This window comes from Musca autumnalis, unplaced genomic scaffold, assembly GCF_047663935.1.
Source record: "Musca autumnalis isolate F117 unplaced genomic scaffold, ASM4766393v1 scaffold_3, whole genome shotgun sequence".
Taxonomy (NCBI): Eukaryota; Metazoa; Arthropoda; class Insecta; order Diptera; family Muscidae; genus Musca; species Musca autumnalis.
The window spans coordinates 163,460,101-163,475,275 of NW_027411866.1; the positions used below are offsets into that span (position 1 = coordinate 163,460,101).

The 15,175-nt window shown below is 38.4% G+C and overlaps 1 protein-coding gene across 3 annotated transcripts in view; it reads right to left on the reverse strand.

Annotated features, from left to right (window-relative positions):
• The window catches only part of LOC141398062 (uncharacterized), a 367,734-nt gene that overhangs the window by 31,850 nt on the left and 320,709 nt on the right, over positions 1-15,175 (reverse strand). For all 3 annotated transcript variants that reach the window (XM_073975203.1, XM_073975204.1, XM_073975205.1), the window contains exon 3: positions 10,049-10,230. In XM_073975203.1, coding sequence (XP_073831304.1) covers positions 10,049-10,230 — 182 coding nt within the window. The remainder of the gene's footprint in view (positions 1-10,048; positions 10,231-15,175) is intronic.

Here is a 15,175-nt window from a genome sequence, read left to right on the forward strand (position 1 = left end):
ACAGTGTTGCCTCTTCCATACAAATGTGGACAAAAATAGAAGGCGTTGACCTAGGTTGATGAATTTTTGGACAAGTACTTATGAGGGCACAGGTATGAAAAATATCAACTTTGGTCCATATCGGTTCAGATTTGGATATATCCCCCATATATATCTTTCCCCGTTTTTGCTATAACTCGGTCAATTTAAACCGAATAGCCTTTAAATTTAATATGTGATATTTTTTTGGGCTCCTGAGTAGTTTTACCGATTTTCGTAAAAATCGGTTCAGGTTTGGATATAGCTCCTATATATATCTTTCCCCGATTTTGCTATAAATCGCTCAATTTTTGATGAATAGTCTTCAAATTTAACATGGGACGTTTCTCCAGGCCCCTGTTCAGTTTTACCGATTTAGATTTGATTTTGCAAAAATCGGTACAGATTTGGATATAGCCTACATATATATCTTTCACCGATTTTGCTTTAAATCGGTCAATTTTTGAAAAATAACCTTCAAATTTAACATGCGATGTTTTCTTAGGCCTGTACCCTCATAAGTACTTGTGCAAACATTCATCACCGCATAAAACTGAAATGGGGCCTGAGGAATCCCATGTTAAATTTGAAGGCTATTCATCAAAAATTGAGCGAATTATAGCAAAATCGGGGAAAGATATATATAGGGGCTATATCCAAATCTGAATCGATTTTTGCTAAAATCGGTGTAGCTATTCAGAGCCATAAGAAAATATAAATAAATTTGAAAGCTATTCGATTAAAATTGATCGAGTTATAGCAAAATCGGGGAAATATATATAGGGGCTATATCTAAATCTGAACCGATTGTTGTAAAAATCGGTGTAGCTACTCAGGGCCCTAAGAAAATAACACATACTAAATTTGAAGGCTATTCGATCAAAATTGAACGAATTGTAGCAAAATCGGGAAAAGATATATATGGGGGCTATATAAAATCTGAACCGATATATCTCAGAAGGTTGCAGGGATGGGCAGAATGTTTTTACACATTTTGATTTGGAAGAGATGTCCAATTAATGGAAAACAGGAGCCAAGGTGGCAATAGGTGTCAATCAAAAGATCTGCTCTACTAAATATTAAGAATTTTGAATTTTTTTATCAAATTTAAATTTTGATTTCTTGATAACGGTACATTGCCCATGTGCAGTTAATATGAACATTTTGTACTAAAACGTTATATTTATAACCCACTCATCAAATCCCCATCCAAAACTTTTAGTATTATCAACAATTTTTTCCGAAAATATTATTTTAAATGTCGTCTAATTTTCATATGATTATCGTCTTAGATTACCTGGGAAATATTTTTCATATTTAAAGAGCTATAACTTCATTATGGATGCACATATCGATAAAATTCTTTCAGATTCCTTGTATCGGATGTGTTTACTGTAATAAAAAAACATAAACATATGTAAAAGTTAACACCACATTTTTTGATTTTTGTCCACGCGGCAACACTGTGCGTCGTCGTTTTAAGGAAATTTTAGGACATTTGTCCCATTTGAAAACCGAATTGGTTGCAATATGGCATTTTGTGTCTGCAGAGGCTAAAAAAATTTCTACCAAATTTTGTTTATATAGGTCCAGGTATTGGTATAGCCCCCATATAAGGCCCCATATATAGTACGCGTCACTTTAAGAAATTTTGAATGTATTAGTCCCATTTGACCACAGAATCGGTTGTAACTTTGCATTTTGCGTTTCAAGATGCTAAGAAACATATCTACCATAAAATGTTTACATAGGTCCACGTTTTGGTATAGCCCCCATATAACGCCCCATATGTAGTACGCGTCACTTTAAGATATTTTGAATGTATTAGTCCCATTTGACAAGAGAATCGTTTGTAATTTTTTATTTTGTGTTTCCACAGGCTTAGAAATATTTCTACCATAAAATTTTTATATAGGTCCAGGTTTTGATATACACCCCATAGGACGATATCTCCCGATTTTCGGTATTTTGAAGGTTTTAGCCTCATTATAGCAGCGAAATGGCTGAAATTTGGTATTTAGTATTCGTTGGGTGTATAAAACTTTCCCCCGGAAATTTGTAGGTATAGGTCCACGCCTTCATATAGCCCCCATAGAATGGTATATCCAAATTTTCGGTATATTGAAGGTTTTAGCCTCATTAAAACAATGAAATGACTGCAAGACGGTACTTAGTCTTCGTTGAGGATATAAAACTTTCCACCTGAAATTTGTCGGTATAGGTCCATGTCTTCATATAGCCCCAATAGAACGGTACCTCCGGATTTTCTACATATCGCTCGTTCTCCACTGAAATAGCTGATATTTGGTATTAAGTTTTTGATAGAGGTATAAAACATTCCATCCGAAATGTGCCGGTATAGGTCGACGTCCTCAAATACCCCCATAGGACCGTACCTTCCAATTTACGGTATTTTGAAAGTTGTGGCCTCAATATACCACCGATATGACTGAAATTTAGTATTTAAATTGCCATGGGTGTATAAAATATAGCCCTTTTCTTCAAATAAACCCATAGAAGCGTACTTTGCGATTTTCGGTATTTTAAGGTTGGTTCATCAATATCCCATCGAAACGGATGAAATATAATATTTAATCTCCGTTGGTGGTATAAAACTTCCCACCTGAAAATTTCCGGTATTGTTCCATGTTTTTATGTACCCCCATAGAAAGATCCCTCCCAATTTTCGGTATTTTGAAAGTTTTAATATTCAATGGGAATAACTGAAATTTGGTATTTAGTCTTCGTTGGAGTTACGAAAGTTTCCTCCAGAAATTTACCGGTACAGGTTAACGTTTTATACAGCCTCCATAGAACGGTGCTCCCGATGTTGTTAACTATCCAAATCCAGAATATCCAGGTTTAGGTCTAGTCGGTTTTGCCCAATTTTATGTATTTCGCTCAATTCGGAAAATTGTAAATATTGGTCCATGTTTTGGAAAGAACAAAAACGTCGCCCCATATTAACCGTTTTGAAGGGAGTATTATCAGTTCAGATATATGTAATACTCCTGCAATAAAAGGAAGAGTTTAGTACTTTTATAAACGAAATAAAACTAATTGTTCCTATTCACTTCAATACAGTTCGTGTATAAAAAGTTTGGCCCGGCCGAACTTAACGATTTTCTTACTTTTTTTTTGTTAAATACAAACCTAAAACTCACAAACAACGATACATACACACATTTATAAATGGTTATTTATTTAATTGCAACGCATAGAAATGTCAAACACAAAAGCAACAACAGACGCATAGGTACATAAAAAAACAGATACAAGAAATAAAAGATGAAAGAAAGAAAAACGGAATGGACTGATTAATAACAGAAGTAAATAATTATTTAGTGGCACACTTCAATTTTAATAAAATAAAACAAATAAATCGCTTATAAATTGCACGCGGTTGCTTTTTTGTCCAATAAAATATTCTTATTCTCTTTTTTCAGATTCGTGAAAACACATAAACCCTGATGTATTTCAGCACTACCGATCCACACACAACGACTGCTTTCAAGAAACTGCCAAATAAATGAAACTGATGGTTAAAAAATGGTATCTGTCTTTTTTAACCACCAAAAAGAACAAAACATGGGAACTCGTATAATTTTTTTTCTTTCCCTCTTCGTTTGTTAGTTTCATAAAAACAGCAACAACAAGAAGTAACAAACTTATTGTAGAAGTAACAAACTTATTGTAGCCAGCAAGCATTTTCTATCGCACATTACCCTATGTAGTCAGTACCAAGCGACAGAAACACTAGCCTGTGAGCTCGCATTCTTATCGATGAAGGCTAGCCGTGAAAGTCGATATCGTAACTCCTGGATGTTGTTTGAGCGAAAAACTGGTAATGACAAAAAATATTTGTTTTTTGTTTTTTTTTTTTTTAATTTTTTTACTATTATAATTACTTTTCCAGTGTACATATGTATGTTTTCAAAGAACTAGGCTTAGTTGTTAATTTACGTTAATTTTATCATTATACCCTACACCACTATGTGGGGAGGGTATTATAAGTTGGTTTTGGCCAAAAAGTTTGTAACGCATCGAAATAACGCATCGTAGACCCATACTTATATATATCAAAATGAATGTCTCGACGAGCTTAGTCGATCTGGCTATGTGTGTCCTTCCGTCCGTCTGTCCATCTAAACCTTGTAATCGCAATTTTGAGCGGATCGTCACGAAATTTTGGGTGTTGATGGGGGTCCCGGAGGGGAAGATGGTGATTGGTGATGGTCGGATAATATTTAGGGGTCGGAATGGGCAAAAAACTTATGTGGATAAAAAGACAACGTTTTTTCCAAAGCGAATATCTCAGCTTCTATTTTGGGTATACCAAAAGCAAAATGGGTATACCAAATGGCAATGAAAGTAGAGAATATCACCTTTTTAACGATGTAAAGTAGGTTCTCGTGGGTGATCAAACAACGAAGATATCACAATAGTCGAAAATTAAACCCAAATTTTAATTTTTGCGATTTTAGTTATAATGACGAATATAACAGCTTTGGTTGGATACTTTCCAAAAGCAAAGCTTTACTATGAAAGTAGAAGGTCCCATTTTTACAATGATGCAAACTAGGTCGGCGTAGGTGACAAAATAACGGAGATATCGCAATATTCGCTAATATATCTCTTTTTTCAATTTTTTTGGAAATCACGCTACTGGGCGCAATTTTGATCGGATCGTCACGAAATTTCGAGGGTTAATGAGGGTCTCACAGAGGAAGAAGCCTATTGATTTTGATAATGGTCGGATAATATTTAGGGGTCGGAATGAGCAAAAACTTTATTTGGAGAAGAAGTCAACATTTTATTCCAAAGCAAATATCTCAGCGTCTATAATTGGTCTACAAAAAGCAAATCCTGGCAATGAAAGTATAAAATATCACCTTTACAACAATGTAACGTAGGTTCTTGTATGTGGTTTAACAACGAAGATATCGCAATAGTCGCTAATAAAACCCATTTTAATAATAATGACGGATATCACACCTTTGGTTGGGGACCTTCTAAAAGCAAAGCCTGACTAAGAAAGTGGAAAATCCCATCTTTGAAATTATGCAAAGTAGGTTGGCGAAGGTAGTCAAACAATAGAGATATCGCAATAGTCGTTAATGCATCCCTTTTTTCCACTTTTTCTGCAATCACACTACAGGTCGGAATTTTGATCGGATCATCACGAAATTTTCTCACAGAGATAGAAGCCTATTGATGTTGGTGATTTCGACAGTAGTCAAATATAAAATTAAATATTAATTATTTTGGTTCAGTTCGCCTTTAGTCATTTGGTATAAAAGCCAGATAGGTGAAAACTTTCGTATCTATATAAAAGAAATGTTTTCGAGTGAAAAGATTATTCACAGAGGTAGTGGTGTAGGGTATCACATAGTCGGCCCCGTACCGACTATAGCCTTTTCTCACTTGTTTTAAAAATAGTTATGTTGTCTAGCCTGGGAATCAATCGCATTTCCATCTTTTTCGATGACACTATTATTCAGGACGATCGAAATAGGACTGCAATAAAATTGTTATTTGAAAAGTCTAATGTGAGTTTCTCACTCCCTCGCCTAAGCCGTCACTCCGGAGATACGCCAAGGAAGATCGTTGTTGTATTACACAAACAATTTCTATAGCGTTATTACGATTACCTTTTATCGCGTATGTCGACACTTCGGAGTGACTTCCAAGGCGATTGTTTACTTTTACTTAATAACTCAATACATTGAACAAATATGGGACATTTTTCTTTACTTACTTACTTAGATGGCTTTTATACTAAACAGAACGTCTTGTTCCATAAGCCGAACTAAGAATAGATTTCCAAACGCACCGATCTTTTGCCTTACTTCTCCAATTTTGGACGCCATGTTTTGTGACATCTTCTTCAACTTGGTCTGTCCATCGGAGTTTTGGCCTTCATTTGGGGCGTATACTGTCGAGTGGCTCGTATTCAAATGCCTTTTTGGCTGGGGCATCTTTATCCATCCTGCTGACATGGCCAAACCAACGCAATCGTTGTAGTTCGATACTTTTTACTATATCGATGTCGGTCGGCTGGTATAGCTCGTGGTTCATACGACGTCGGTATTCACCTTCAGCGCATATTGGTCCATGAATCTTTCGAAGAATTTTTCTCTCAAACACACCAAGTTCTGCCTCATCTGCTTTCGCAAGTACCCATGCTTCAGATCCATACATAAGAACGGGTAGTATCAGTGTCCGGTAAAGTGTAAGTTTTGTTTGACGAGAGGTGGTTTTGCTTTTAAACTGTTTATTTAGACCAAAGTAGCATCTATTGGCCAATATTATTCTTCTCTTTATTTGAAGGCTTATATTGTTGGTTTTATTTATGGCGGTGCCGAGGTAGATAAAGTCATTTGCTATCTCATATTTATAATTATCAACATCCACAGTTGGTCCAAGTCTACTGGGTGTTGATAGCATAAACTTCGTCTTATCGCCGTTGACTGCCAGACCCGCTTTGGCAGACTTTTTTTCAATTTTTGCAAAGATCGCGCTGATCTACCTATTATGTCTATGTCATCTGCGTATGCAAGCAACATTTCATCTTTATTGTATATCGTGCTGTTTTTGTCTCTGGCCGTATATATATTCGCATCTCGTATGACCTTTTCCAGTAGGATATTAAATAGGTCACATGATAGACTGTCACCTTGTCTGAAACCTCGTTTTGTGTTGATAGGCTCGGAGAGGTTCTTTCCTATTTTAACCGCTGATCTTGTGTCAGCCAATGTCATCCTGCATAGTCGATTTAGTTTAGCATGGATGCCAAACTCAGACATGGCTTGAAACACCTTTGCTCTAATTGGGCTGTCGAACGCGGCCTTAAAGTCGACGAATAGGTGATATGTGTCGATCTGTCTTTCGTGGGTCTTCTCCAATATTTGGCGCAGTGTGAAGATTGGGTCAATTGTTGACTTTCCAGGTATAAAACCGCATTGGTATGACCCGATTATTTCATTGACCATGGGTTTTAACCGTTCACACAGTATGCTCGACAACACTTTATATGCGATGGGAAGGAGAGTTTTACCTCGATAATTTGCACAAACCGTTTTGTCTCCTTTCTTATGTACGGGACATAGTAGGCTGAGGTTCCAATCGTTGGGTATGCTTTCTTCCTGCCAAATTTCGCTAATTAGCTGATGCATACTCCTTACCAGCATTTCGCCACCGGTCTTGAACAATTCGTCGGGAAGTCCATCAGCTCCTGCTGCCTTATTGTTTTTCAGCCGATTAATGGCTGTCGTAACCTCGCTTTCGCTAGGTGGTAGACATTCAACATTGTCACTTGCGATTGATTCTGGGGTATCTTCATAGCCATCCATATTCGATACCAAAAGCTTCATAAAGTGCTCCTTCCAGATCCTCAGAACGCTATCTGTATCAGTTACCAGATTCCCTTGGTCATCTTTGCAGGAGAATGTATCCTTCAGTCTGGTGTTTTACACTCTGGTAAAATTTTCGGACTTCATTCTGACTCCTGAACATCTCGAGTTTCTCACGCTCACGTTTTTCTTGCTCCTTCTTTTTTCTCCTGAAAATACGCTTTTCCTCTCTCCTCTTCTCCCGATAAGTTTCTTTCGTTCTTCGTGTTGCTACTGAATACAGTGTTGCTCCATATGCCGCGTTCTTTTCTTCTGTAGCTTTACGACACTCCTGATCGTATCATAAATTTTTAGGTGGAGGTTTTTGGTACCCAAGTATGGTTTTTGCGGCAGTCTGAAGGGAGTGGGCTATTCTATGCCAACGTGCTTCTACGTTATCGGGACACGGAGTGCTGTTTTCCAGCATGGGAGTCAGTTGAGCGGAGTAGGCTTGTGTTGTCTGTTGTGTTTGCAGCTTCTCGACATCCAGCTTCCGTCCTGTGTTAGATCGCACTTTTGCCGCAACATTAAGACCAGTGCGCACCTTGGCTGCTACAAGGAAATGGTCCGAATCGATGTTCGCACCTCGAATCGATCGGATATCTAACACACTGGACGAGTGTCTTCCATCTATCACAACATGATCAATCTGATTTTTTGTTTTCCCATCCGGGGATATCCACGTAGCCTTGTGTATGTCGATGTGTGGGAAACTGGTGCTGCTCACTACCATGTTCTTTGCCTCTGCAATATCAATCAGCCTCATTCCGTTGTCGGATGTTACCTCATGAAGCCTGAATTTGCCGACCGTGGGACCGAATATATTTTCCCTTCCAATTTTAGCATTAAAATCTTCTAGAACAATCTTAATGTCATGGCCAGGGCAGCGGTCATATACTCTCTCTAGGCGCTCGTAGAATATATCCTTGGTCTGTTCGTCTTTCTCTTCGGTCGGAGCATGGGCGCAGATGAGACTGATGTTAAAAAACTTTGCTTATATACGGATTGTGGCAATTCTCTCATCAACCGGAGTAAAACTGGATACAAGATTTTTAAGCCTCCCGTTTACCATGAATCCAACACCTAGCTCATGCTTCGTTTCATGGCAGCTATAATACATTGCCTAATCGTTTGTGATCTTTACGTCTGCCCGATTCCATAGCACTTCCTGTAAGGCGATAATATCAGCATTGTACTTGTCAAGTACATCCGCCAATGCGTAAACTGCACCTACTCTGTAAAGAGTCCTGACATTCCAGGTGCAGATTCGCAGATCATGGTCCTTAATACGTTTGCGGGGGACGTCAACTTTAGAGGGGTTTGTTTTTCTTCTTTTTCTTTGTTTTTTCATAGTAAGCTGCTTTGACGGGGTGAGTTACTAGCTCAATGCCCAACCCAAGTTTTTATCGTTCTTATGGCTGAACGAGCGGCACATGTTACCTCACTACCTTTAACGGGCGTTAAAAGCAGCTCCCCAGGTGACACCACGGGAAGGTCAGAGTCCACTTAAGATGAATGAGGAACCAAGATAAGTCCAGGGCTTTGCCATGCTAAAGCCGGTCAAGACCGTTCTTTGGTATCATTCATCCCCTACGTCACCCAGGCCAAGCATTTCTCTTCTAAATATTACTAACATGGTTTTAGCATATTTTCCAGTTATAAAGATATAGTCATTTCACTAAAAACTTTAACAATTTTCACACAAAGGTTTTGGCCCATTTAACCAGCTAAATATTATAAATATTATTAGGTTAATTTACAAGCATATTTCACGATCATCACCAATAACAATAGGTGTCTATTCTGGTCTGAAGCTGACCTCCATACAAAATGTAGTGACGATCGTTTAGTATTTGATTGCACCACTGTTCCATTTCAAATAAATGGAGCCAATTCTTACTTAAACATGGATGGAAGTCGTTGCAAGATATGAACTGACATGAAACATTTTCAATAAGAATTTCAGGTCGGGTTATCCTTAAAATTTAATTTCATTGTATTAATTTGAGGATAGATTTAAAGTTTAATCATACACTAATGATAGTGAGTACGTTCGAAAGTTAGAAGACTGCGCACTCAATGTCTGCTTATATCTTAAAATGGCAATGACTATAAATTTTAAGCTATTTATTCTGATAAAATACAATATGCGGGTAGTGTTTGGTCGGATATACCTCCCCACAAAAATTGTCTTCGAAAGATGTAAATGAGTGAAAAGACTGCAAAGTTTCCGTAAGTGCAACCCCTAGAAAAAACAAGCACATTACAATTTTTGGTCTATACTTTCATTTGTTTATGGTTTAATCTTAATTACTATTAACTGTATATAAAACCAATAACATTTTGATCGGAAAACTCTGAAAAATTTTATTGGCAACAATGTAAAACCCAACCGTCCATCTTTGCACCCTCATCAACAATCACTTATCAATGTGCTCTGCTATCTCAAATATTCATGAATATATTGGCAAACATATGATGAGTGTAACGATAAGTATTCATGTATGTTGATGGCGATGATGATGATGAGGACAATGATAATAACCATATTGGTTGACCTCCCTGTTTGTGTATGTTTATATACTCAATACTTAACATTTAGGTCATAACATCAATGTGACCTTAAAACAATTACTTACAATGTCAGCTTCGGCATCTGCATCTGAATCATCGTATGGCAAATTGACATCAATAATATCAACACTTTCTCCGCCTTTGGCACCTTCCATTCTATGCTGTCCTCTTTCCTCTTCGATCTCTTGCAGATGTCTTTGGTCAAATATATCCTCAGGTATTGTAGTCTCATCTTGCATATTGAAATCTACAAAGGAACAAGAAAAATAAAACAAAACATTAAAAACTAATCAAGTGCAGAGCATAGATGAATACAAACAAGAAATACAAATAACCAAGCAAACACACACAAACACAGCATGAGGTGGTAAATGTATGTATGTTGTGTATATTTTTAGTTTTTTTCTTTGAATTCAATACTACGTATCTCACTCAACATGTTTGGCTAATAGTCATACATGACCGCACATGTGCATCTTCAAAATTCAGAATTTCAATTTAAAGGGTTCTGTGAAATGACATTACAGTCGTGATTTGTGATATGGCCTCATATTTTGTTATCCATGGAAATAGTGATACCAGGCCCTCCGTGGAAATAATGATACCAGACCCTCCCTACGGGGGTGATGTAGGGGATGAAAGATACCAAGGAACGGTCCTGACCGGCTTTAACATGGCAAAGTCCAGGATTTATCTTGGTCCCTCTTTCATCTCAGGTGGACACTGGGGTAGCTGCCTTTAACACCCGTTAAAGGTAGTGAGTTAAAATGTGCCGCGCGTTCACCCATAAGAACGTTAAAAGCTTGGGTTTTGGCGCAGGGTTAGTAACCCTCCCCTAGAAACAACAGCCTACTATGAAAAAACAAAATAAACGAAAAAAAATCCCTCAAAAGTTGACGACCCCCGCAAACGTTTTAAGGACCATGATCTGCGAATATGCACCTGGAATGTCCGCACGCTTTATAGAGAAAGTGCAATTTACGCATTGGCAGATGTACTTGAAAAGTACAAGGCCGACATTACTGCCATACAGGAAGTACGATGGAATGGGAAAGGCGTCACAACAACACCTAAAGGTCACGCACTGTATTATAGCTGCCATGACAGAAACCATGAGTTTGGTTGCGGATTTTTAGTTGGTCGGAGGTTAAACATCTGGTCTCTAGCTTCACCCCAGTGAATTAAAGACTCGCTGCAATTCGATAAAAGACAAAATTCTTCAACATCAGCTTTATTTGCGCTCATGCACCCACTGAAGACAAGGACGAACTGTCCAAAGATATATTTTATGAGCGCTTAGAAGAAACATATGACCGTTCTCCTGACCATGACATTAAAATTATTCTAGGCGATTTTAATGACAAAATTGGAAAGGAAAATATCTTTCGCCCAACAGTCGGAAAATTCAGTCTCCACAGTGAAACATCTGACAATGGTATGAGGCTGATAGACTTTGCAGCAAAAAAAATGGTAGTTAAAGCACCAGATTTCAACATCTCGACATCCATAAGGGCACCTGGCTCTCTCCAGATCAGAAAACAAGAAATCAAATTGATCACGTTGTAATAGATGGAAGATATTCTTCGAGCGTGTTGGATGTACGATCGCTCCGAGGAGCAAACATAGACTTGGACCACTACCTTGTTGCAGCAAAGGTACGCACCCGGTTAAACGTAGCAAACAAAGTGCGAACAGACACAACACGAATGTTATACATCGGTAAGCTGCAATCACAACAGATAGCCACAGCAAATTCCACTCCACTAGCCCAATTGCTTAATCAAAGCACTCCTCATTCCAATAACATATCAGCGCAATGGCAAAGTATTGCCCACTCCATGCAAACAGCCGCAAAATCCATACTTGGATACCAGATAACTCCACCAAGGAATCCATGGTATGATCAGGAGTGTCGTAGCAACGCGTAGTGCACGAGAGAAATATCGGGAGGAAAGGAGAGAGGAGAAACGTATTTTCCGCAGGAAAAAGAGGGAGATGGAAAAGCGGGAATGTGAAAAAAATCGAGGTGTACAGGAACCAGCATGAAGTCCGAAAATTCTACCAAAGAGCCAAGCATCAAGCTGATGGCTTTGGTACAGGCATTTCCTCCTGTAGAGACCAGTAAGGTAATTTGGTAACTGATACAGATAGTGTGCTCAGGATATGGAAAGAACATTTTTTAAAACTGTTGGTATCCAATAGCAGCGAAGACGACGAAGATACCACAGACCCAGAAGATGGTATTGAATGTATACCGCCCAGTCAAGATGAGGTAAATACATCAATAAATCGGCTGAAGAATAATAAGGCAGCAAGAGCCAATGGCTTACCATCCGAGCTGTTCAAACCCGGAGGCGACACGCTGATAAGGTGTATTCATCAGCTAGTTAGCACCATCTGGCAAGAAGAACGAGTACCCGACGATTGGAACCTGAGTATACTGTGCCCCGTCCACAAGAAAGGAGATAAGACTGTATGCTCTAACTATAGGGGCATAAGTCCACTCCCTATTGGGGCGTACAAGATCGTGTCAGGGATATTGTGCGAACCAATGCGGCTTTAGACCTGGAAATCCACTATTGGCCAGGTATATACCCTGCGGCAAATCCTGGAGAAGACCCAAGAGATGCAGATCGACACCTACCACCTTTTTGTCGATTATAAAGCAGCCTTCAAAGGTATTCCAAGCCATGTCTGAATTTGGTATCCCCGCAAATCTCATCCGGCTTTGTAAAATGGCTATAACTGACACGAGATCCTCAGTTAAAATAGGAAAGAACCTCTCCGAAGATGTTTGTACCAAAAGAGGTTTCAGACAAGGAGACAGCTTTTCGTGTGATCTCTTCAACATCCTGCTGGCAAAGGTTATACGAGAGGCAAACGTCAAAAGAAGTGGCACAATCTACACCAATAGCCACATGTTACTTGCTTAACTGATACCTTTATGAAGGTCGAAGGAGAATCTGCTAAAGTGGGTCTGACGGTAAACGGTGAGAAGACCAAGTTGATGGTGTCGACGCTCGGACCAACTGTGGAAGTTGGTTTCTATAATTTTGAGGTAGTAAAATACTTCGTCTACCTCGGCACCTCCGTAAACACAACAAACGAAATCAGTTGTGAAATAAAAAGAAGAATTGTATTGCCCAACAGATGCTACTTTGGCTTAAGTAAGGCACTTTAAAAACAAAGTCACAACTCGTCAAACAAAAATAACGCTTTACAATACACTGATACTACCCGTGCTGATGTATGGCTCCGAAACCTGGGTACTTGCACAAGCAGACATGGCAGTGCTTGTTGTGTTTGAGAGAAAAATTCTTCGAAAGATCTACGGACCAATCTGCGTTGACAGTGACTATCTACGTCGCATGATCCACGAGCTGTATCTGCTATACAACGACATCAATATAGTTAAACGTATCGAGATGCAGCGATTGCGTTGGCTAGGCCATATCATAAGAATGGGCGAAGATGAACCCACTAAAAATGCGTATAAATGCGAACCGCTTGGCGGTGCACGCAGAATTGGCAGGCCAAGTAATAGATGGCGCAAACAAGTGGATGAAGAGATGAAAAGGCGCGGTATTCCAGAATGCGAAGCAACAGATAGAGAGAATTGGAGATCTTTTCTTAGTTCGGCCTATGGAACAAATGTTCTGTTTGTTTTCCGTTTGTAACGCATTGAAGTAATAACTTGCGACCAAATAAAGTATATATTCTTGATCAGCATACAATTCGGAGCCGATTTAGCCTTGTCCGTCTGTTGTAATCGCTCTAACCTCTACAATAATTGAGGTAGAACGCTAAATTTTTGCACCTGAATATATATTTGCCATAGGCAAGTCAAGTTCGAAGATGGACTATATTGCCCCAGTATTACGGTACTTACCGATTTTCGGTATTTTAAGTACTTTAGCTACAATGTTTAACAAAACTAACTGTGATTTGACATTTAAGGTTCTTCTCTACCGAAAATTGTCAACATAGGTCCATTGTTTATATAGCCCCATATAACGGTACCTCCTGATTTTCGGTATTTTGAGGGTTTTACTAATATTTTTAACTTGACTAGATGGAATTTGACAATTTGTTGTTAGTCGTCACAACCTTTCTCCATATAAAAATTTAGCAACATAGGTCCATGTTTTTGTATAACTCCCATATAACGATACCTCCCGATTTTCGGAATTTTGAAGATTTTAGCTAAAATTTTTGACCGAACTGTCTGTAATTTGATATTTGAGGTTCTCAGTGGTCACAAATCTTCTTCACTAAAAATCATCAACATAAGTCTATGTTTTAGTGTAGCCCCCAGATAACGGTACCTCCCTATTTTCGGTATTTCGAGGGTCATTGTTTGACGGAAATACCCGTAATATGCCATTTGAGGTTCCCAGCAGTTATAAAACTTTTCCACCAAAAATTGTCAAGACACTTTGATATAGCTCCATATAACGGTACCTTCCGATTTTCGGTCTTTTGAGGGTTTTAGCTACAATTTATAACCGAACTATCTGTTACATTTGGGGTTCCCTGAAGTTATAAAACAATTCCACTAAAAATTTTCAAGATAGGTCTACACTTGATATAGCCTACATGTAATGCTACCTCCCGATTTTCGGTATTTTTTAACTAAAAATTTTAGCCGAACTAGCTGTAATTTGACATTTGAGGTTCTCAGTGGTCGCAACACTTCTCTATATAAAAACTTTGCAATATAGGTCCATGTTTTGGTGTAGCCCCCATATAACGGTACTATCTGTCCGTCTGTATTTTGCATTTCGTAATATTTTGCCCAAACTTAGTCTAAGGTCGAAGGTGGGCCATATGGGTCTACTCCCACACAAAAGTTCAAAATTTTTCTGTAAAATGATGTGAACGATAACTCGCGAAGGGAGCAATCGATTTGTATCAAACTTTGCACATCTTAAATTTCCTTCCAGATAAAGATCGAGTTCGAATATCGGCCCACTCCTTCGGATACCCCCTACACAAAATGCTCTTCATAGTCCAATTTAGGTTCTTAGGGAAACAAAAATTTAAAATAAAGGATAACCCATAACATTGCCTGAGATTATCATAAAAGATTTATTTATTGTAATCCATTACTTATTTAAACACCCTTTAAAAATGTTGTCAATATGTTTGTATGTAACATAAATTCATTTTTTTTTTCAACAAAAATTTGTAAC